The following is a 25,034-nucleotide window of genomic DNA, read 5'->3' on the forward strand; positions in this document are numbered from 1 at the left end:
TGTCACATCTGGTAGTTTGGTATTTGTAATGGCCTTTAACCATTCGATTGAGTAGTAATAATGTATGTATTGTCTCAGTCAAGTATTGGTGTTTGTACTCTATGTACTGGCAACAAAGGGAATTACCATGGGGAAAGAAACAAAAGCTAGCTTCCCCCCGATGTAAGCAATAGTAATGTAAGCACACCTTTGTAATGAACATGATTTGATGGTGAAGATTTAAGACCCTTTTTGGAGCTTTACCTCTGATGTTACAAAACACGAGGGTTAAAAGAGAGAGGACTTACTAATATTAGTGATTTACATAATATTTGACTAAATGTGTTGTCTATTTTTCTCCGGTCTGCCACTTAACTGATGGAAAACTACCTATCATGCCCTTTAAGTTAAAAAAGCTGTAGTAAAATCCAGTTTATAAATATATATATATATATATATATATATATATATATATATATTAAAATACATATACTAATCTGAAAAGATGCACATGTTTAAGCTTCCATAATCCTCGGCTCCTGAACAACCAAACCCGTTAAAGTGGGCCCTATAAGTGTTAATTGGAAGAAGCACATGTTGGAATTTTTTTATGGGGTACAATTTCTCCCACTTGGCATTATAAATCTGGCCCGTGTGTCAGCCTAGAGCCGGCGCGGCACAGATGTTGGCACGGCAACAGAAGCCAGCAAATAAACTCAGTGATCAGGTTATGTCAGACTGAGCTTCATTAGAAACACACACAAGTTTGTTTGGGACCACTGTAGATGATACATTCATGTAAAATACAGTACATCTTTTACAACAAACTCAAACTTAAAGTATTTTGATGGAGAGAAAAAATATGTCACTAATTCCAGGAGTTTTAAGAGTTTACGCAGCGTTCCGGTTTTCCACTGTGGTCGGAGTTTGGACCATGATGTTTTTGCCGTGTTAGCCTTCCGTGTTCCACATTTCAAGACGGAGGATATGATTTTAGCGACCATTGAAGTAAGTAATATAAGAAATTTACTTTTTGAGCTTTAAACCATGTTATATCCTTGTATTTAGTTGTGTTTAGCTTCATTCACGCTTGTTCGGTGAATCCCTTTTAGTAAGTCCAAAAGAAAGACCCTCAGAAAACACACTGCTTCAAATTTCTCAGACCTGCTGTGCTGTTTTTAAATCATTGCCAGGCTGGTTCTGTGTATTTGTAAACCGTGTTCATAACAACCGTGTTCTTACATTAGCATGTCAGGGAAAGCTAGGTTTATTTTAGTTTCCTCTTTGTAATTACTTCTGCTGCCAGTAGTTGTAACACAAATCCCGATAATGGAACGCCTGAAAAGTAGTGTGTGCTTTGAAATACATAATTTTAAGTTCCAAAACATCAGATGTCAAAGTAAAGGTTCTCAAGGACATGTTTAAAGGACAATAACAACATAGAATGCATAATATGTGTTGCTTAAAATATGACAAAATCGCAATTTAATCAACTTTACACAGCTGCATTATGTAACATTTCTGCATTCCTACCATGAGCGGGCATGCCTCTCCACAGATCTGACCTGTGAGTTGGCCTGGTGGTGTCACTTTGTGTTTGTTAATGACATACTGTGGAACACTCAACAAGGAATAGTTGTACTAATCAAAACTATTAATAGAAAGTATAAAAACAAACAAAGAATGCAATAAAACTGTAATAAAATGTAGTAACGTAAAATAAAACCTGCAACATTAGCAAAACGTCCCATTGCATTTCACAACAGCACAGCATGAGTCATAGGCCTGGTGCTAGAGTCTTTAAAAAACAACAACATGCAATTACTTTCTAACTAAAACATGGCTTTTTAAAAAAATTGTTCGATCTTACCTTTTTTGGGTGGTGTGCATCGCTTCCTCATCCTGCACCTCTGCGTCTCAGCCTGTAGGGGGCAGAAGGAGGTGGTCTGGTTGTCGGACGTGCCCCTGGTCCTGCTCTGTCGGCCCCACCTGTAGCCGCACGTGGCCCCGTCCCGCTGGCACGCGCTCCACTCACTCCACTCGCCCAGGGGAGCCAGGAGACAGTGGTCTGCAAAGGTGCACCATCATATTTAAGGGCTATAACACCTACTCTAGACTTTGAGGAAGTGTGAATGACGCAAAATAAAACTCTGATGAAGGAACAATGTTAGAACATGTTAGGGGACGGTAAAGTAAATGCATTACGGTTAAATAGAGCTTAAATCACATCTGAGTTCTCTGCTTGTCTCGATACATTTTCTGCTCACTACCAAATGTCCTCTGATCTCTTCGAATCCGTCATGGCAGCTGGTGGGCAAATTTCCACTTCTTTTAAAGTATATATTTAGTCTGTATTTAACTAAACGCCGCCTTATTGCCAGGGTTCAAACCAGGTCCACATGAACGGATCCAACGCTATCGCCCCTTTGCATGATGTCACCTGCTCATTGAAGTTCTTTCCACTGTGTCCCCATAATGGAAAAAGAAAACAGGACGCCCGGCATTTCCTTCAGTACTTATCATTATCATCGTCAGATCTGGGGATTAAGAAGCCTCGTTAAGAATCAAGGCTGTGCTTGAGGTGTGTGCGGCGCGGCAGACATGAAAACTTTGAAACATCCACCATCAGATCCAGATGTGCAGCGTTTGCCAAGAATAGTCCAGTAGCCCCAGATGTTGCAGGTGGATGGCAGAGAGATGCACGATACATCTCACTTACTGAGATGGAAGCAACGGACAAGAGCAGAAATAAAGATGAATCCTTTTCGATATGTCGTGGACGGCGTCTGCGATCCGTACACGCATGGGAACATGACTGTGGTTTAACAGTTTTAGTTGGTGATAGTAGCAGAAGCACAACAAATACACGAGCTACAGGCAAACTGACTATTGTAATCTGTTGTTTTAAGATACGTTTAGTGGTTACAGTTAGTGTTGACATGGTACTAAAATGTCAAACTCTGAGAATAGGCTTGACACTGATGATGGTTCCACAATGATCATTAGAAAAATGGTAATAATTTGTTTATATAACAGGCATTTTTAACACAAGTGAATAGTACTTTCTTTGTGTTACCATGTAGTCGTATTCTAGTTCTGATAAAGCTCAAGAGCATTGTACAACTTCCAGGATAGGTTGTTGAGTATTACCAGTTGTAGTTTTGTAGTACCAGTATCCTTGGTATCAAAATTGGGTTTGAAATGTTTGCATCGTGACAACACTAATAACAACCACTAAACGTATCTTATAAAAAAATAATTATGATGTTCATCTGATCTGTTTTTGTATTTATGCTTGACCAAATTCATTTCTAGTTTTGATACTAGTACGGACTGGTACCTGATTTTTGATATTTTTAACAACCCTTTTCGTTCAATCATTTCAATTTCAATTTCAAAGTTTATCTGCAAAATCAGGAAGTAGTTGTTTTTATCATTTCAACAAACAAGTGTGACCATAGTAATGAAATCATCGTCTTTGCTAACGTTCTTTTTGTTTTTGTGGGCCAGTCACCTCCAGAGTTTTGCTCTAAAACCTACAAAACCTCGGGGTAATAATGGACTCAGACTTGAACTTTAACAGCCACGTCAAATCAATAACATCAGCAGCTTTTTACCATCTAAAAAGCATTGCCAAAATCAAAAATATACTGTCAAAACCAGATTTAGAGAGACTTATCCACGCGTTTGTCTCCAGTAGATTAGACTACTGTAACGGCCTGCTCACTGGTCTCTCCAAACGAGCTGTAAAACAGCTGCAGTACATCCAGAACGCTGCTGCTCGGGTCCTGACTAGAACCAGGAAGTACCATCACATTAGTCCTGTTCTCAGGTCTCTGCACTGGCTCCTGTGGCTCAGAGAATAGACTTTAAAGCAGCTCTGCTTGTGTACAAGTCTCTCCATGGCCTAGCACCAAAGTACAACTCGGACATGTTAGTGTCATATGAACCATCTTGGACTCTGAGGACCTCAGGGACCGGCCTCCTGCTGGTGCCCAGAGTCAGGACTAAACATGGACCGGCCTCCTGCTGGTGCCCAGAGTCAGGACTAAACATGGACCAGCCTCCTGCTGGTGCCAGAGTCAGGACTAAACATGGACCGGCCTCCTGCTGGTGCCAGAGTCAGGACTAATCATGGACCGGTCTCCTGCTGGTGCCAGAGTCAGGACTAAACATGGACCGGCCTCCTGCTGGTGCCAGAGTCAGGACTAAACATGGACCGGCCTCCTGCTGGTGCCAGAGTCAGGACTAATCATGGACCGGTCTCCTGCTGGTGCCAGAGTCAGGACTAAACATGGACCGGCCTCCTGCTGGTGCCCAGAGTCAGGACTAAACATGGACCGGCCTCCTGCTGGTGCCAGAGTCAGGACTAAACATGGACCGGCCTCCTGCTGGTGCCAGAGTCCTTGCAGACGTGGAGGAACAGGCACAGGCGGCCGGACAGTGGAGACAGTAGACGTGTCCTCTGTACATCAAGCTTTCAAAAATGATGTGTGTTTTATCACAATCTGACTTATTGATTTAAATAAAAAGAGCTTAACGAGGAAATTAATTAAGGTGAGGTGCAGATGAAGCGCAGAAAAGTGAGACCGCGGTCACTGTCATGAGCCACCTCAACCCGCCCTGCTGTGGGATGATCCTTTCTGGGCCCAACCCTCGTCCTGCATCAGTCAGATCGCAGCGAGGCTGGAGAGCGCGTTTACAGCGTAGGAGATCAGTGTGGTGTCTGTTATTAGGCCTGTCCGACTAAATGAGAAAGAAGCGCTGTGCAGACTCAACTTTTCCACTTATTAGAGAAACGAGAAGAACGTGAAGGTGTAGAGGGTTTTAGAGTGTGACGCAGCCAATCACATCGCTGCATTCAGTGAAGTTTAGTGCAGAGTCCAGTTTGTGATGTTCTGATCAGTGAAAAAGAGCAATACAATATGTCAATTCATTCTAATACCATCAATAAATAGAATTCATTGGTAGGATAAATGTGTGAAAAATAATGAACTTATATTCTAATAGTTTAGTGGCCCTTGCCCTAATGTCCCATGACCCCAATCCAAATGTGTTCCTGAAACAAAAATCAAGCCCTACCTTTAACATATAGATTGAGGAGTAATTTTTCAATTCATAAATATTCCATTATATATATTTAAACGTCTTCAGTAACATATGCAGCTTTTATCAGTGTGTCAGATTGGTTTCTCTAACACAACTGTCAGAAAGCTCTAATTTTTCACAACTGCAGACAGCTTTATCTATAGCTTTATGGACTTTTCTGAAACAAACGCGCGTCATTGTCAGATTTCTGCAACTGGATGTGAATAGATATGAAACTGCACAAGATTACTGTAGATAAGAGCGATAAAAACAATTTGAAGCAGAGGCTTCGGGATCAGCTGCTTTCCACCGCACCTAGTCCATAACTGTGAGTTCAAACAGCCGTTCGAACGCATTCAAGTCACTATGGACACATCGAGATGACAGGCACAAGATAACTGACGAGTTTGTGAGCTTGTCCATCTTTGAAATCTAAATCTGATCACACTGTTTTTCATCATTTTGTCAGTCATCATCTGTTTTGCATAAAATGTAAGCGAAAGAAAGTCTTCTTTCAAAACTGCTGCACACAAACTATCTAATTTGTAAAGCTAGCTATGCAAATTAATTTATTTGTTTTTGCTTTTAATCATGTTATATATCCCTGCCCTCCGTAGATGTTATGCCTCTACGACGATGATGCGGAGTACAGGGGACTGGCGCAGGACTTTGTGGACTGGTGTCAGCTGAACCACCTCCTCATCAACGCGGGCAAGACCAAGGAGATGGTGGTGGATTTCCGCAGACGCCACTCCACTGCCCCCTCACCAGTGAACATCCAGGGACGGGACATTGAGAGAGTGGACTCATACAAGTTCCTGGGTGTTCATCTGAACCACAAACTGGACTGGACTCATAACACAGACGCACTGTACAGGAAGAGCCAGAGTCGGCTCTACCTCCTGAGGAGACTCAGGTCTTTTGGAGTGACAGGGCCACTCCTGAAGACCTTCTATGACTCTGTGGTGGCATCAGCTCCTGTATGGTGTGGCCTGCTGGAGCAGCAGCATCACAGAGAGGGAGAGGAGGAGGCTGGACAAAGTCATCAAGAAGTCCAGCTCCGTCCTGGGCTGTGCTCTGGACTCGGTGCAGGAGGAGGGGGACAGAAGGGTCCTGGCTAAATTCACAACTATGCTGGACCATGAGTGTCGCCCCCTGCAGGACACTCTCTCCGCTCTGGAGAGCAGCTTCAGTGAGAGACTGATCCACCCTCGCTGTGTGAAGGAAAGGTTTCGTAGGTCTTTCCTTCCTGCTGCTGTCAGACTTTATAACAAACACTGCTAGCCCTGAACATGTGCAATACTTGACTGACTTAATCATGTGCAATACCGTCATATTCATGTGCAATTACTGTCATACTCACAAGCAATTAAGGCCATTTCATGTGCATATAACTGATGTAAATAAGAGTGTTCAGTATTACAGTATTAGTATTATTTAGTCTTATGCTAGCTATTTTTACTTTACTTTACTTTATTATTATTTACTTAATTTTATTATTATTTTATTTTAATCTTTTTTATTTTTTTTTTAATTTTTCCTCCATTCCTTATTAAGATAATATCTGAGAGTAGTTTTGTTAATAAAAGTTTTTTGTTTTGTTTATGAGAGTTCCTATAATCTGTCCTTTCCCCCTGTATCTAATGCGTTGTAACACCGAAATTTCGCCATGTGTGGACAATAAAGGATTATCTTATCTTATCCTTCAACATTCCAACTTAAGGGACATTTCCATAGGAGCAGCACAGGGGAAAAGTGCTACCTGCTTGAGTAGTGCAGTGTAACTCAACTTTGGGACAAAAATATTGTAATATAAATACCACACGTTTTTAGCACTGTCACTTATATACACAATATCATGTATTAAGGCAAGGCAAGACAGAAGAGGCAAGTTTATTTGTAGAGCACAATTCAAACACAAGGCTATTCAAAGTGCTTCACACGAAAAAAATCATTAAAATCACAAAGACATGAAATAAAAACCTTCATTTCTATTCATTCAATTTAACAATTTTGCTGACATGAATCATACATTTTGTCTGTGCTTTGTGATCTACCAGATGGCAAACCAAATCTATTGGACCACACTATCCTGTATTTATTTGACATTGCCAGTATGACAGGCGTCTCCATAATGGACACATCACTTTTAGATTGATTCTTTCCCATGTTTGACCGTCCCTAGACGTCAACGCACTATCTGCCTCTGCACATGTCTGTGCTGAGCATATGTATCTTTTACAACGACTCTCTCGAGTTTAGTTAAACTAAACTAACTCAACTAACTGTCCCAGACAAAACTCGACCAAAGCTTTTGAAACTGGCTCTTGATCCGTGGGTACGCATTGCAGTGGCCTTAGCGCCAACTGACAATCTGACCAGAGTATGTTCTGACCCTCTCCCCAGGTGATAAATTACAATTTAAGAGTAACTTGCCCAACACTAAATGGAGTAACATCCACACTCACCCAGGCAGTCTGTGAGGTGAGAGAAGGTCTCCAGTGGACAGCGGCTCAGACACTTCCCTTTGTAAAGTTGAAAACCTGCTTTACATTTGGTGCAGAAGTCTCGGCTGAAGCAGTTTTCACAGTCCAGGGAGCGGCACTCTGAGGAGCACAAATTACATGTTGAGCCTATTGAAATGTATTGTGTAACTCACCCCTGAATCACCAAGGCAAGTTCCTATGTTTGTGAATTATGTTCATTGACAATGGTAATAAACCCTTTCTGTTTCATTCAATCAATAATTGGCATCGTTTGACATTTAAATTTTAATTTATGCATGTGAAACACACTCTTCAGAGTGAATAGTAGTCACAGCAAGATCTTTTAGTGGGAGTTGAGAACAGGGCAGTGTCACAGGTACAGTGTTTCATCACAGAGATCACACCACTGTGTCCTTTGTCCCTCTATTACCCCGTCCCCATCCGCAGAGTCACACAAAGTGGTCTAACTGACAATGACATTAGAACATTTAAATATTCAATTTAGTTGTGAATCCTTCATCGTACTTCTTTTGAGCTCTGTAAACTTGCACTTAAAAAAATATGCACAAAAGGCTCAAACACTGACATTAACAATAAAACTAAAAAAATGTTTTTAGTTGCTAATTGACAATTGTTTTTTGTGATAAATTTATTTCTTTTTATATCACAAACAACTGTGTCTAAGTCAGAAAATGAATAAAAATAATGTAAATATACTTGTTTTAACAAAAAGGTCCCTGTTCTCTCTGGAAAGTACCTAGCTCTAACTAACTTTAATGTTTCTTCATCACGTCAGAATAATCAAATTACCACTGAAAAGGTTTTTAAATTTCAGGTTAAGTTAGACCACTTGCTTTAATTTACCTCTGAATTTCCTATTTATCATCCATTGTTTTCTAATACGCAGCAGACCTCTGTCAGTAAGTCTGTACATGCTGTTTTGTAGACTCACTCCAAACAAAGTGTAAACCACATCCATCCGGAACAATCTGACACCTCTCACTACCAAACAACGACATCCCAGAGGTTTTGCGTGTGTTCAATAAAAAAAAAAACTCACTGCATTTTGGTTTGGGATCAGATCATACAAGACGTTTGGAAACACAAGATGCATTTTTCAACAAAATATTGTTTTTGAGAATGCTTATGGCGTGCAGAGAGGCTGTCGGCGGACGGCTATTTTGCAGTTTACACTTGTGGTCTGTGGTCGGGGAGATTTTTGCTGCGGTCTCGTTGGCAACTCTCCTTCATATAAAACCTTTAATGCAGAGGCCCAGCTATGTACGGAGGAGGATGTTTTTCTTTCATTAGCGGAGTGAGTTAAAGGGATTAACAAGGTGAATCTCCTGAACCATGGATTTTATAGCTCTGCATCTTAATGTATGAAGAATGCATGCTAATAAGACAACTCCAGTTCATTGCCAGTAGAAGTAGAATTAATAGGCAAGAAACTGCAGGTGATCAGGAAAAACTATACTTAAATAGAAATCAAGTCTTAATTAATATGGGTTGACTCTTAATTGTTCATAATTCTTACTGATAATCATAGTCTTTGTTTTCTTTCACTTATTTTTCATTCATTTTTCATTCATTTTCTTAAACTCACTTCCAGCTTTGTTCACAGCACAGTGTTTTCAGTGTAATGCAAGTTGTAAACACAGTTGACACCAATCTTGACCTCCTGTAGTCTTTTATCTTTCTTATCATCATTATTATATAGGTTAAAAAGGCACAGGGACAAAACACACCCCTGTTGGATTCCTCATTTGTTCTCCATTTTGTCTGAAATGCCTGTTGGTTACTCTATGGTTAATGGAGTATTCAAAAACAAGATCATCCCACAAATGAAGTACAATGTACACAATTGCACATTACTATCATCCATGAGAGCACTTTGCATGATTTGTCGTTTCCTAATAAAAGAAGATAACAGAGCACAACTGTTTATGACTTACTCATGCAGCGGTTCATGTCCTTGCTCTTCTGTTCGTAGTGTCCCGTGGGACAGGTGAGGAGACATGTCCCATGGTGAGACATCCCATCCCTCTGCAGGAACAGGAAGAGTCGCTCGGGGCAACGCACACAGCCGTTGTCACGGGAACACTCCAGACAGCTGCGGCAGTCGTCTGTGTCCCTCCGAGCTTCAAGACACACAAGGACTTGAGTTTAGATGGAGAGAAAATCCATTAGCATTATCAAGGTCAAAGTACTAACAAAGACCCTTTAAAATGCTCTGTCAACATAATCTATAATATCTAAAGAAAGAAAACAGAATTGACAAAACATGTAAAAATAAAGTATTTGGAAACAAAAACTGCATATTTACTTCCCAGTGTATTAATGTCAGTTATTATACATTTCTATTAAAAAGAATGAAAGAAAATGGGCCAACTATTTTCTAGCCCTAACATTGTAATAGTAGTAGGTAGTAGGACACAGAGGCTGCTGAAGTAGGTACATGTCATTCAAAGTGTTTTTATTGAAGGTTTTATTCCTGTATATAGTATAATTTGGCTTTTATTTTTGTGTTATGCTTGATCAAAAGTATCTGAAGCAAAAGCAATAATCCCACAGTTATAGTTGTGATGTTAAAAAGTACAGATACAAGTAATGAAACAACAACATTGGTGCATTGTTCTCAGTCACTTCCAGGTACATCTGGAAAGTGCTGCACTTTGCAATAACAGTTTATCTCAGAGGATAAATTAAAGTTATCCTTGTTAAAACCTTTGCTATCAATTACACAGCCAAATGAGTGTTAGTGATGAAATGTTGTGATCTCAGTCAGATGATCATCACCGTCAGATCTTGGACTCATTCCTAAATCTTAAGCCTCGATGGAAAGAGATCCAAAAACCTGCAATATTGCACAAAAAGAGGCAGAAGAACCATCCGATGAGCCTCTTCGTGAAAACGTTTGTCATCTAGAAGGTTAAAATAATCGTGTTTACAATCCAATGTTGCCTAACTAGCAAATGGATGCCCACTCATTGTCTCTCTTTTCCACAGCTCTGACTCGTTCCTCGCTCTCACAATCCCTTTGGCACATTGCTAGAATTCACACACATGAATTTTGTGGGTTCAGCTTCAGGACAGCTGTTTCTCTTTCTGTCTTTGTCCATTAAACGTGACATAGAGAGGAGGGGGTTAGTTTGCACACTGAACTGCACTAAACATGACAAAGGAATATGAAAGACATGCAAAAATCTAAGCTTTCATCAGTATTTATTCAATGCCAGTAACCTTTGGATAGTACTTGTCAGGTATCGCTGTGTCGGCCTTTCAGTGTGGTGTTTGCATTCTTGTTTCATCCTCATACTCAGGTTCGACCCCATCCATGTACTTCTTAAACTGTGGTACGTGTACGAATAGTGGTACTTGGGTCTCTTCTCAAATTAAAGATTTAATGATTGGTCTTTTGCATGTTTAGGTCTGGTTTATACCAAGTTTAGAAATGATTGAGTCCAGATTTGGTGCTATTTAAACCCAGTTTTTAGTTAGACTAGCACTGGTGGTACTAAGGAAGTCAAAAGTTTTACAAAGTGGCACATGGTGGTTTAGCTAAGTGTTGTTGAAGCACAAGCTCAAGATCTGAAAGGATTTAGGAACTGTACATATTGTGCTAGAAAATTCACATGGATTCACGTGTCCATTTTAAACTTAAAATACCAAACTTTGTGCAATAATAAATGGATAATGGTGAATGTTTAACCCCATCTAAGGCTACATGTCACTAGTATATTGATTTCTGGCGGAGTAACTATCTGGCATTTCTGTTAAGGGGTGAAAAGGTTGGATACCTCTGGTCTATAAAGTACTCACTAGAAGTGTTGCATTAATCATTAGTTACCAGTCTTTAGTGGTCATATGATTCACCTACACACAGGAGGTGAAGTGTCTTGCCAAAGGACCCAACGTGAGTATTTAAATGTGACATACTATGCTTTTTTTAAGCAGTAAACTACAACATATACAGATCATTATTTTATATTTTGTTCATTGTAAACTGCAATATTGATCTAAAAAGGGTTAAAGTAGAAACAGGTTATATTGTCGTTCAAAACTGCAGAACTGATCAGTCCTGCTTCTTCATAGTGGCATTTCACTGTTGTAAGCAGCACATTTTCACTTACCTGTTTTTGTTGTTGAAATAAGGCTATGTGATTTTTTTTTAGAAAGGGGGAAGCAGACATTTTCTCATTACCAAAGCCTCAAATGAATAACCAAACAGGATTACCCAAACGTGCATGAGTCAATCAAAATACATTTTTGAGCAAGCTAACGATGACGGAACACTGTTATAACATTGTTGAAGCTCATTAAAGTCTATTCTACATAATATGTCCCCTTCAATGCCAGTATAGGGGATCAAACTTCCATCCATCCACAACAGTAGGCAAACATCTCTACTGACCAAGCCGCTGCTGCCCATGACGACTGAATGTGTGGCGTACCTCAAACATGACTGAATTATGGCCTTTTCATGGTCCCAAACAGTGATGGTCTGCTCTCAATATTTCACACCCTGGAACCACCCTGACTGACAACTCCAGCACTTTAACCGCAGGCCTGCATGCAAGGGATTATGGGATAAAGAGGCCAATCGGAGGTCGTTCCCAAAAACCCGGTCCAAAAAACCTCCGTCCAAATATGAACCTGCACAGACCCATGGTCCAGGGATGACATATTCACTGTAGATATGTAAACTACAGGCAGCCGAGAGGTTCACACACGCTAAGTATTTAGACAAAATAACAGATTCAAATTCCAAAGAGGTGATCAACAGAATCTATGAGACCAATGAAGTGATAAACTTAAATGCTCCGTTGTACTGTCCTGAATACTGCTGTAATACTGCTGTGTAACAGCCCTGCACTACACTCCTTGCACAGCAATATTTTTTTTATATTTGTGAGTTCACAAAATTCATCCCCCAATGTTTCATTTGGGCCGGTCCGTTGTATTAGACCAATTACAGAGCAGCATTAGCCACATTTCCATAGAAGCAGTATGAGGCAGTCCTATGCAAAGGAATCTGTACAGCCGAAGGGGGTCATGAGAAGTAGTAGCTTCCAGAGTGTGCTGGCTCACTTTTGGCTTTTGTCAAAAAATAAATAAAAGAATGCAGACCCAGGTGAAAATGCTGCTCTAAATACAAAATAATCAAAACAACGCTAGCGTTGTTAGCATCAGCTGTTTCTGGTTTGTCGACGGACGGCACTCAAAAATGTAACATTTCCTGAGCATAATAGGGCTGGGCAATAAATCAAATGAATTCTATTAATTTGGGTATTTAATAATCAAGTATGTGAGATAACATCCAAGGAATGGCCTAGCACTGATTTAGCCAGTACTTAATTAGAGACACGAGCAGTGTATTGGAGGAGCTTTAATGCAGTTTAATGTGTAAAAGTTGTGTATCTGTGTGTGTGTCTGTGTGTGTGTGTGTGTGTGTCTGTGTGTGTGTGTGTGTGTGTCTGTGTCTGTGTCTGTGTGTGTGTGTGTGTGTGTGTGTGAGTGTGTGTGTGTGTGTCTCTGTGTGTGTGTGTGTGTGTGTGAGTGTGTGTGTGTGTGTGTGTGTGTCTGTGTGTGTGTGTGTGTGTGTGTGTGTGAGTGTGTGTGTGTGTGTGTGTCTGTGTGTGTGTGTGTGTCTGTGTGTGTGTGTCTGTGTCTGTGTGTGTGTGTGTGTGTGTGTGTGTGTGTGTGTGAGTGTGTGTGTGTGTGTGTGTCTGTGTGTGTGTGTGTGTGTGTGAGTGTGTGTGTGTGTGTGTGTCTGTGTGTGTGTGTCTGTGTGTGTGTGTGTGTGTCTTTGTGTGTGTGTGTGTGTGTGTGTGTGTCTGTGTGTGTGTCTGTGTGTGTGTGTGTCTGTGTGTGTGTGTGTGTGTGTGTCTGTGTGTGTGTGTGTGTGTGTGTCTGTGTGTGTGTGTGTGTGTGTGTGTGTCTGTGTGTGTGTGTGTGTGTCTGTGTGTGTGTGTGTGTGTGTCTGTGTGTGTGTGTGTGTGTGTGTGTCTGTGTGTGTGTGTGTCTGTGTGTGTGTGTGTGTGTGTGTGTCTGTGTGTCTGTGTGTGTGTGTGGGTGTCTGTGTGTGTGTGTGTGTGTATGTGTCTGTGTGTGTGTGTGTGTGTGTGTGTGTGTGTGTGTGTGTGTGTGTGTGTGAGAGGTGGTCACACGTAAACTTAAAAACGTTGAGATATGAAACAAGTTGACGTGTGACTGAGCAGAGCTGATTTTGCAGAATGAAGGAGTGAATTTAGCATGAAGTGGATTGAGACTGTAGAGGATGATCAGAAAGAAAAAAAATGCATAAATTAAGATGAAAATAATACAAACAAATGTTAAATTGAATAGATGGCAAAGTAAAATGCTAGTAGACTACTAAACCACAGCAATAAATCCCACAGGAATACATACTTTGCAGCCTAAATTACAGGCATATTAAAATGTATCAAAATACTGATGATAAACCAGAAGTTGTGTCTTTTTTACTCCAGCTTTAGCCAAGTCTCACAGTGCCACAAACCCGGGATTATGTCTTTTTGGGAGTTTTTTTAGCTGAGATCTACCGCATGAAAAAGTATAATTATACCTTTATAAAACTTCAGCAAAATAACAAAATATGCAGCACACAGTGAACATTAGTACACATAAAAGCAAAAACCAACACCAAACAGAACACATCACTGCGCCTGTAGATCAAGTATAATTATTAGACTGTTTTATACAGGGCTGTATACAAGGACTGTTGAATTTGTTTTTTAGCTTTACCCAGTTAGCTTTAGCCCGTTATCTTTAGCCCATTAGCTTTAGCCAATTAGCTTTCTACAGACTGTAGACTGCACATATTGTACATAACAGATCATTGTAAAAATATGAATGTAGTTTCTGTTCACTGCAGACAATGCCCACAACATTAGACAACTAAGCACTTATCTAAAAGTCACATCCAGTGGTCATTTGTGCTATTGTTAGCCTGTTAGCAGCGCAGCTAGCTTAAACCTAATGCTGTCTTCGGCTGACAACTCTCTCTCTCTCGCTCCTTTTTTTACGGTAAAGCGTAAAACACATACTTTGAAGACGTACAACTACAGTAGGAGGCTGTAAATGCACCTTTCCTGTTGGCTGCCAACCGCCACTAAAAGTAACACAACAACAACAAGCTTTCAGAACAAAAACCCCAAAACGTGACTGTCAGTGGAAAACTATGCCATAACATAAATATATATAAACCCTCTTTCAGCTTCTTGTTTTTCCATTCAAAAGAGATCATAATTTGTATTATATTTTAGTTGCTATGGTAACTGTCCTAATTTATCAACATTCTGAAACCCATTGATAAAGTTGGGAGTTCATGCTGGTCTGTGCTGGTCTGTACTGGTCTAAGATGGTCTGTGCTGGTCTGCGCTGGTCTGTGCTGGTCTATTCTGGTCTGTGCTGGTCTGCGCTGGTCTGTGTTGGTCTGCGCTGGTCTGCGCTGGTCTATTCAGGTCTATTCTGGTCTGTGCTGGTCTGTGTTGGTCTGCGCTGGTCTGCGCTGGTCTATTCTGGTCTGTGCTGGTCTGTGCTGGTCTGTGCTGGTCTATTCTGGTCTATTCTGGTCTATTCTGGTCTGTGCTGGTCTGCGCTGGTCTGTGCTGGTCTGTGTTGGTCTGCGCTGGTCTGTGCTGGTCTGTGTTGGTCTGCGCTGGTCTGTGCTGGTCTGCGCTGGTCTATTCTGGTCTATGCTGGTCTGTGCTGGTCGAACATTTCATACACAAGGCAATTCAAAGTGCTTCACACAGCAAGAAAAATGCATTAAAATCACAGATAAATGACAGAAACAGAAATACAATAAAATTAACTAATATTTTCGGAGTCCAACTCCCTTTTAAATCAGTCCAACTGATTGTACCAGCAAGAAATCCATGCTGGTCTATGCTGTTTTTTTCAGCAAGTTCAGGTACAATAGTTTTATTCATTAAGAAGACATTTCTTATGTTTGGGTGACGTCAGCTGCTTATGTGTTAATCCACGTCTTATTCCACTGGTGTGACACTTCGATTAATCAGCTTGGAGCATATCTGAGCGACCCATTTCCTCTCATTGTAATAGGGTGAAAAGAGCATGGTAGATAGAACTACTTTACAAATGGTAATAACAACATATTTTCCTGTGATTACTTGTAACATTATTTAATAAAGACAAACATGTTCACTTTCTTTTAGTAATTTCGATGTCTTTAACATGTAAATATTATAATTATACATTTAGTTATCGCGTTTTCCATCAATGTACCATGCTATTACTTTTTGTTACCACAATGCTGATTGATTTATGTGTGCTCTTTAATTAACATTTGGGTTTTTAGTCCAACCTGGACCTCTTTAGACCATATTAGCTGCAGTTGCCATCTCATTTCATTTCATTGGCGAGTCCGTGGGCATAAATACTCAGGTATGTAAAAGCATGCCATTCGTGACTGCCTATACATAATCCACAGGTCCATTACACAGCGCTTTGAGGTCCGGCTCCATTGTCTGCAAACCCACATGTGCGATCGATCTGCCGGATTAAGGGACTGGGAGAGCAGCGGCAAGTTTAGGTAGCGTAAAACGGCGACCTCTGACCTTTGTATGGGGTCGCACCGGCGCCTTAACAAGAACCAGGTGGGGCAGGCACCGCTGGGGTTAGGGCTAACACACAGGGACTTCCACCCAGCAAACTGGATTCATATGAAGGATGAGAAAGGGGCAATAAGAAGAGCATACAAGGGTCCGGACGTGAGCAGATGTAAGACGTGGCAACACCGTGAAATGAGGGAGAAATGAGAAGTATGTCGGGAGTGAATATCTCCAGAGCTGATAACGGAATAGAGAGACTCAATATGTTACAGGGACTATGCAATCTACAAGAATAATACAATCATATAAGGGCAGCACGTTTTCTGTAAGTTTAAAAGTGTTTGGACAAATTATTAAAGGCCGTGGCTGCAGGGCCGCGGCGCGGTCAAATGGCCCAGCAGTTTCAGAAACCGCAGCACTGCCATATAGCCTCATGCCTATCCCTAACCCTAACCCTAACCCTAACCCTGACCTTAACCCTAACCTTAACCTTAACCTTAACCCAAACCCTGACCCTGACCCTAACCCTAACCTTAACCCTAACCTTAACCCTGACCCTGACCCTAACCTTAACCTTGACCCTGACCCAAACCCAAACCCTAACCCTAACCTTAACCCAAACCCTAACCTTAACCCTAACCTTAACCCTGACCCTAACCCTAACCTTAACCTTGACCCTGACCCAAACCCTAACCCAAACCCTAACCTTAACCCTAACCCTAACCCTAACCCTAACCCAAACCCTAACCCTAACCTTAACCCTAACCCAAACCCAAACCCTAACCCTAACCCTAACCTTAACCTTAACCCTAACCCTGACCCTGACCCTAACCTTAACCCGGGACGGTCTAAAGCAACGCGGTCAAATAGCGCAGCAGTTTCAGGAGCCGCGGCACAAAATAACATGGCAGTTTCGGCCGCGGCTCTGTAGACACTCCCAAAATTGAAATGTGTAAAGGCACAGGGGACTCCAATTAAATATGTGGTAACAAATATCCATGATGGGATTATTCTTAGTCCAAAAAACATACCGAAAACATCCCTGATTTAATAACTCGCATTATGTTCACACACACAAAAGCATCGGCGAGTTTATTTTGTCAGTAACAGGGATCAGAATTACTCAATCAATCAAATCAATAAAAAACAATCACATAAACAGGGAAATTCAGTGTGCAGTGGCAATACAGACAACAGACAATTTAGACAATGTAACAATAGACTTGTTTAAGAAACTCAAAGGATTACGAAAGACATCTTAAAAGAGAGGTCACCGTCAAAAGAGACAATTCAAGAATATCAAATTGAGTCTACAAAATAACTATAAATCAGTGCCTTGTCAACATTAATATTTCAAATGTTGGGATTTGAACCTCTAACCTTCAGCTCCTGTAGACTTAAAACTTGCCATATTAGATCATGGGTTAATGAGACCAATGTGCCAGGTAATGTCCGCTCACAGATGTGCAGACTTTAGGCAGCGTGGGAGTTCTATAGTCTTACATCTGGGAAGCCTTTTCACACATTTCTTTCATGTGATTTTTTTCTTTTAAGGCAGGTTTGATGAGATGGTCTTGGGTTTTTTTCTGGGTCTTTTTCACCACAGGCCTCTCAGGGGAGCACTATTACGGTCGTTCCGTACTCGTACAATGAAAAAATGAAAAGAAGCTGCATGAAGAATAGGCTCTTGCAGTGTTTGAGAATACCTGCATTCTAAAGACAGGTATCAGATGAATGGGAGGATTAGCTTTAAACATCAAACATCACAAAGTAAAAACAAGAGCTGTTTTGCTCGACCTCACATAAGTGACATCAGTGTGTGTGTGTGTGTGTGTGTGTGTACATCACTGGCCTAAAGACCGGTTTGCTTTATGGTGAGTTCACACAGCAGCGTCAAAGTGTCCAGTTTACATCCCAAGTCTATGTGGACATGTGTCCTGGGCATCCAGCTTTTTTGCAGCGTGTACACATACCTACAGATTTCACTATCCAGATAAGGACCAAAACAAACCCTGCACCAGTAAAATATCCTCCAGATGCAGCTCTTGGAGCAAATGATGATATTCACTAAACTCTGCTCAGCTCTGAAGTATCTGGTGGACTCAGACAAGCCTCCACTGTTGGACTTTGTAAAGCAAATACAACAAAGCCACCCTCTCGACTTGGTCTGCCAAGACCAAGAGAAAGTATAAGTATAGAATTTTATACTGCCAAGGGTGTTTTGGCCATTGGAGCACTCTAGCACTAGCGAAATAAGCACTCACAAAGATCCAGTTGTTTCTTTTCACTCTTTGGGGTCAAAAAACAGTTTCTCTCCTCCCATTAGCTAAGCTAGACACTTGTGGCCCCTCCCTGCTTCTACAGGTGAAGATGCCTGACTGCAAGGGAGGAGAGACCACAATCTGCATGAATCATAAACATTTCAGAACTCTAATAATCATGAAATGTACATTCTCTGATTTTAATATAAACTGGCTCCAACAAAGGTAATACTTGAAAGATAAAATGTGCATAGAAGTCAGTTTCTAAATCAAGAGAGCTAAGTAGAAAATATGTCGCAGAAGAAACTCTTCGGAACATCTAACAAAGTATTCCTTGCATTTGTTTAAAACATGTTTGAATATTGTTTGTGAGAGACATTCACGCTCCACAGGCTTAAGCCACATGGAGTCACCGCGTTGATGGAATAATTGAAATTTATGTAGAAAAGGTTTGATTTCATTTCCAAAGCCACAGGTGGGGAGGCCGTAAAACAGGACTTTAAATGTAATCACTGACCTCGTGCACACATGGTCTCAATAGAGCTGAAGAAAATCTCTGCTAAATGCATACCTTCCACTGCATTTGCCCTCCTTCTGCATAAATCACACATGCGCATGGACTGAATTATTATTTCAATGTTTGGCAGAAGCACACAGGAATCTAAATAAGCCATAGCATCAACTATAATTTAGTATATGAATGTAGAACGAATGTATTAATTAATATAATGAACGGTGATGTGTTTCCCATTGATCTAATAATAGTCTAATTGTATTCCCCATAGTCTAAAAATAACAGAACAATCAACTGGTATGACATGTAATACTTTTGAACTACGCTGTTCAAAAAGGTTTAAACTGTTTAAAGATAATAGAGGCAATAAGTGACATTAATAACAACAGTTAACAACATTTGCAAAGTACACAAAGACATTCTGCTTCAAATCACAATCATTACATTATTAATGTGCGCGGCTGCATTAGCACGACGGAGGAAAGCTAGCATTCATTTATCTCACCCGTGTAGTTCCCTCTGTGGCCTGTAGATGGAACCAAAAGTCAATTCTTAGCGTGGGAATCCCCAGAGTTTCTGTATGTGAAGTAATTTTGTTTTTTATTAACACCTTTTTTCAGTAGATGCCATAGTAAAGGTACGCAAAAGCATGTTTAAAGGCCAATAACAAAAATAATGCATAATATTTGTCCTTTAACACAATATTCTATTCTATCCATTTTATTTCTAGAGCACATTTACAAACACACGCTGTTTCCAAAGTGCTGCACACAGTGAAATAAGTTAACACAGTGAATAAACTATAAAATCAGATAAACTAAATAGTAAAACAGAAAAAAACGGAATAAAAACATAATTAAATCATAAATAAATAAGCAAAATAGTGATGATATATAGTGAATGAAACTAAGCCTCCCCTGGTGCTAAAACTTCACTGTGAGTTTTGCATTTCTCTTCTCCACAAACCTGTTTCTGTCAATAACCTTTTTTTCTTTTTTCCATGACAAAAGCCAGTCACTTCTGATGGAACCGCTCGCTCCAGACATGTACTCCGTGTACTCCGTGTCTTTCAGGTACTCTGTGTCCTCTTGTTTCTGGCACTACAGCAGAATGACTCCCACACTGCTCCAGATGTCATAGTTGTGTATAAGTACCATGAAAATACATTTTAGGGAAACGCACCTAGACCGAGTATTATGCAACCCGCAGGCCACTACGGTTACAAAAACATCAGTAATCGAGTTATGTCACTACGCTTTATGTAATGCGCAGGACGGGGAAGGCTAGCTAACTGTTTAGCCTTTGTAATGGACTGTTTTAAATGAAGTGAGGTGTTTACATAATGGTGGTCTGATCTGCTTTTTGGCTCGTACTTCTTTGAGTTGTTTTGGTCTAGTTTTTCCCATCAAAAACAATCCTTGATATTTAGGCTTAAGTTCCACCTGTTTGTCCATCAACGGGAATAGAAGAAGTGTAAAAGTCCTTTAGCTTTCTCTTAAAATTTGTTGATCTTTGTCATGGAATTAATCTGTAAATATTGTAAAAAAAAAATGCTCTACGTAATTTTTCTACTTGTCTGTTTTTGTTAGGGGAGGGCGGTTGTGACCAAAAATAATCACAATATTTTTTCTTTATATTCTGACAATATTTTCAGGAATGAGTTTAAACAATCTTTAAATGTCTTGGTTGTATCACAAAAAAACATGAACGGACCATAAAAAGAACCACCAAAAAGGGCAGAATTATCACTTTAAACTGTTGTGGGGATTAAGATAAGATAAGCCTTTATTTGTCCACACAATGGGGAAATTTCGGTGTTGCAACGCAGGTAGATACAGAGAAAAAGGACAGATAATAGGAAGTTTTAAAAAACACTCTTAATAGAAAAACTCTTATAAACAAAACTCCTATAAACAGAACCTCTCATATTCTTAATAAGGAATAGAAATAAAAAATAGAATTAAAAATTAAAAAGATAAAATAAAATAAAAATAAGATAACATAACATAAGACAAAATAATGATAATAATACTAGTGGTAAAGTAAACACTCTTATGCACTTACACTGGATGTTTCTGATGTCTCTTTATTAATGATGAACTATATTCTAATTTAGCAAAACAAGAATTGTGATATTATCCATTTTCAATATAGCTTCCATTTCTATCCACAGTATTGCATTAAACATACTGTATCTATCTCCATGGAGACAAGCACCCAGCTAAGTTATGGTCAGGGGTCTCATTTATAAAATGTTACAAGGAATTCTTACCAAAAAATGTACAGTATAGCCAAACTTATTACAACGTGCTAACTTCTCCTCTCTCATAGCTCTTCTATCTCATTTCTGAAACCTGTGAAGAACAAATCAGTTTATGGACCATTTCTGGCTCATTTCCGTGTCAAGTTTTCTTTTTATAGATCACAATGTGCAGACTACGCAACTTGTTTGTCCGTACACATTCTTATAAATGAGAACCCATAATAATAATAATAATAATAATAATAATAATAATAATAATAATACAACATAAAAAAATAAATGAAATATACAAATAAAGAAATACATCAAAATAAAATGAATTCACAAAGTCATGGAGTGGTGGAGCCCCAACCAGAAAAGGCACATACTGCACCTTTAAATAATGCATATGTAATGACAATAAATCCAGTCCTAATGATTGACACCATTGCTACATGTGGTTAATAACAACTGATGCTAGTCTTATGTTAAATGTGCTTTGTGAAGCTGAAAGGATGCACTTTAAAATCACAGAGGAGCACTTCCTGGAGCTTAAGGTGAGTTCTCAAGATGAATACAACCTAATACATTTAAATGAACAAACTCAATTTAGCATTAGATCTGGCCTTACTGTAACAACTTAAAGGACACACATTATGCAAAGATGACTGTTTTGAGCTTTTAACCGTATGTTCTAACGATGTTCCCTCTGCCCTCAGCCGCCTTCAGCTCGAATAGAACGCTGTGGCTCATTTTCTGTCCAACACACCAGACGTCAGCCCATCACCACAGCTCTTTTTGCACTTCAACGGCTTCCAGTTTATTTACAATTGATTTTAAAATGTTGCTTTTTTGTTTTTAAAGCTCTAAATGGCTTTGCACCTCTTTATCTGTCTTTCTCTGCCGCTGGTCCCAGACTCTGGAACAAACTGACCCCAGACGTGCTCCATCTCAGACTTTAGCCTTTTTAAATCAAGGTTAAAAATGTATTTATTCAGACTGACTTTTAACTCTCAGTAATGTAGTGACACTTTATTTTGTACAGTCTGTTTCACTTTTATGTCTTTTGCCTTGATTTTCATTGTGAAGCACTTTGGTCACCTCGAGTGTGGTAAAAGGCTCTGTGAATAAAACATTATTGATCACATTAGTCCTGTTCTCAGGTCTCTGCACTGGCTCCTGTGGCTCAGAGAAGAGACTTTAAAGCAGCTCTGCTTGTGTACAAGTCTCTCCATGGCCTAGCACCAAAGTACATCTCAGACATGATAGTGCCATATGAACCATCTCGGACTCTGAGAACCTCAGGGACCGGCCTCCTGCTGGTGCCAGAGTCAGGACTAAACATGGACCGACCTCCTGCTGGTGCCCAGAGTCAGGACTAAACATGGACCGACCTCCTGCTGGTGCCCAGAGTCAGGACTAAACATGGACCGGCCTCCTGCTGGTGCCAGAGTCAGGACTAAACATGGACCGGCCTCCTGCTGGTGCCAGAGTCAGGACTAAACATGGACCGGCCTCCTGCTGGTGCCCAGAGTCAGGACTAAACATGGACCGACCTCCTGCTGGTGCCCAGAGTCAGGACTAAACATGGACCGGCCTCCTGCTGGTGCCAGAGTCAGGACTAAACATGGACCGGCCTCCTGCTGGTGCCAGAGTCAGGACTAAACATGGACCGGCCTCCTGCTGGTGCCAGAGTCAGGACTAAACATGGACCGGCCTCCTGCTGGTGCCAGAGTCAGGACTAAACATGGACCGGCCTCCTGCTAGTGCCCAGAGTCAGGACTAAACATGGACCGGCCTCCTGCTGGTGCCAGAGTAAGGACTAAACATGGACCGGCCCCCTGCTGGTGCCAGAGTCAGGACTAAACATGGACCGGCCTCCTGCTGGTGCCCAGAGTCAGGACTAAACATGGACCGGCCTCCTGCTGGTGCCCAGAGTCAGGACTAAACATGGACCGGCCTCCTGCTGGTGCCAGAGTCAGGACTAAACATGGACCGGCCTCCTGCTGGTGCCAGAGTCAGGACTAAACATGGACCGGCCTCCTGCTGGTGCCAGAGTCAGGACTAAACATGGACCGACCTCCTGCTGGTGCCAGAGTCAGGACTAAACATGGACCGGCCTCCTGCTGGTGCCAGAGTCAGGACTAAACATGGACCGGCCTCCTGCTGGTGCCAGTCAGAACTAAACATGGACCGGCCTCCTGCTGGTGCCAGAGTCAGGACTAAACATGGACCGGCCTCCTGCTGGTGCCAGAGTCAGGACTAAACATGGACCGGCCTCCTGCTGGTGCCCACAGTCAGGACTAAACATGGACCGACCTCCTGCTGGTGCCAGAGTCAGGACTAAACATGGACAGGCCTCCTGCTGGTGCCAGAGTCAGGACTAAACATGGACCGGCCTCCTGCTGGTGCCAGAGTCAGGACTAAACATGGACCGGCCTCCTGCTGGTGCCAGAATCAGGACTAAACATGGACCGGCCTCCTGCTGGTGCCAGTGTCAGGACTAAACATGGACCGGCCTCCTGCTGGTGCCAGAGTCAGGACTAAACATGGACCGGCCTCCTGCTGGTGCCAGAGTCAGGACTAAACATGGACCGACCTCCTGCTGGTGCCAGAGTCAGGACTAAACATGGACCGGCCTCCTGCTGGTGCCAGAGTCAGGACTAAACATGGACCGGCCTCCTGCTGGTGCCAGAGTCAGGACTAAACATGGACCGGCCTCCTGCTGGTGCCAGAGTCAGGACTAAACATGGACCAGCCTCCTACTGGTGCCAGAGTCAGGACTAAACATGGACCGGCCTCCTGCTGGTGCCAGTGTCAGGACTAAACATGGACTGGCCTCCTGCTGGTGCCAGAGTCAGGACTAAACATGGACCGGCCTCCTGCTGGTGCCAGAGTCAGGACTAAACATGGACTGGCCTCCTGCTGGTGCCAGAGTCAGGACTAAACATGGACCGGTCTCCTGCTGGTGCCAGAGTCAGGACTAAACATGGACCGGCCTTCTGCTGGTGCCCAGAGTCAGGACTAAACATGGATCGGCCTCCTGCTGGTGCCAGAGTCAGGACTAAACATGGACCGGCCTCCTGCTGGTGCCCACAGTCAGGACTAAACATGGACCGGCCTCCTGCTGGTGCCAGAGTCAGGACAAAACATGGACCGGCCTCCTGCTGGTGCCAGAGTCAGGACTAAACATGGGGAATCTGCATTTCAGTTTTATGCAGCTAAAATCTGGAACAGTCTTCTGAAGATGTGAGACAGGCTTCTACTCTCTCAAATCAAAGCTAAAAACAGTTTTGTTTAGCTGCGCATACGGCTGAAAGGATTTTCTTTGCACTCTTCTCTTTTATGTCATGTCTTTGTGATTTCAATGCATTTTGTTCCTGTTGTGTGAAGCACTTTAAATTGCCTTGTGTATGAAATGTGCTCTACACTTGCCATGAATGATTGATTGACTCGCTTCAAAAAAATGATATCTGTATTAGCAGTAGCTTCAGTCAAACTTCTGATTCTGAATACATCAGAAAGTATGCAGATTTTATTGTCAAGTGATGCTGTTTTATTTTATTTTATTGCAATGTATTTCAATGCTAGCTCTTTGTGTCATGTTTTGTTCTTTTCTGTTATTAAAAAAAAATAAAAAAATGAACAAAATTTAAATAAACAAATGCTCGGTATGCACAAAAATAATTCAGCTGCTGTTGTAAAATTAAACACAGGCTGAGCACATCATTAGTTGTATAAACTATAGCCTACAATAAACCCTCATTTGAGTCATGAAGAAAAAAAAGTATGCTTTCAGTAGCTACATTAGACATCTTTAGAACTGAAATAAAGAGCATGCAAATTACAATAAGCTACAAAACAATG

The 25,034-nt window shown here is 41.3% G+C and overlaps 1 protein-coding gene across 1 annotated transcript in view; it reads right to left on the bottom strand.

Annotated features, from left to right (window-relative positions):
- The window catches only part of rspo4 (R-spondin 4), a 94,424-nt gene that overhangs the window by 51,865 nt on the left and 17,525 nt on the right, over nucleotides 1–25,034 (bottom strand). Inside the window, exons 2-4 of the mRNA XM_072452959.1 lie at nucleotides 9,509–9,694; nucleotides 7,536–7,673; nucleotides 1,850–2,047 (exon numbers count right to left, since the gene is read on the bottom strand). Of these exons, the coding sequence (XP_072309060.1) occupies nucleotides 1,850–2,047; nucleotides 7,536–7,673; nucleotides 9,509–9,694 (522 nt within the window). The remainder of the gene's footprint in view (nucleotides 1–1,849; nucleotides 2,048–7,535; nucleotides 7,674–9,508; nucleotides 9,695–25,034) is intronic.

Source organism: Eucyclogobius newberryi, unplaced genomic scaffold, assembly GCF_026437365.1.
Source record: "Eucyclogobius newberryi isolate DKJ021-1_F unplaced genomic scaffold, fEucNew1.0.hap1 SCAF_19, whole genome shotgun sequence".
Lineage (NCBI taxonomy): Eukaryota > Metazoa > Chordata > Actinopteri > Gobiiformes > Gobiidae > Eucyclogobius > Eucyclogobius newberryi.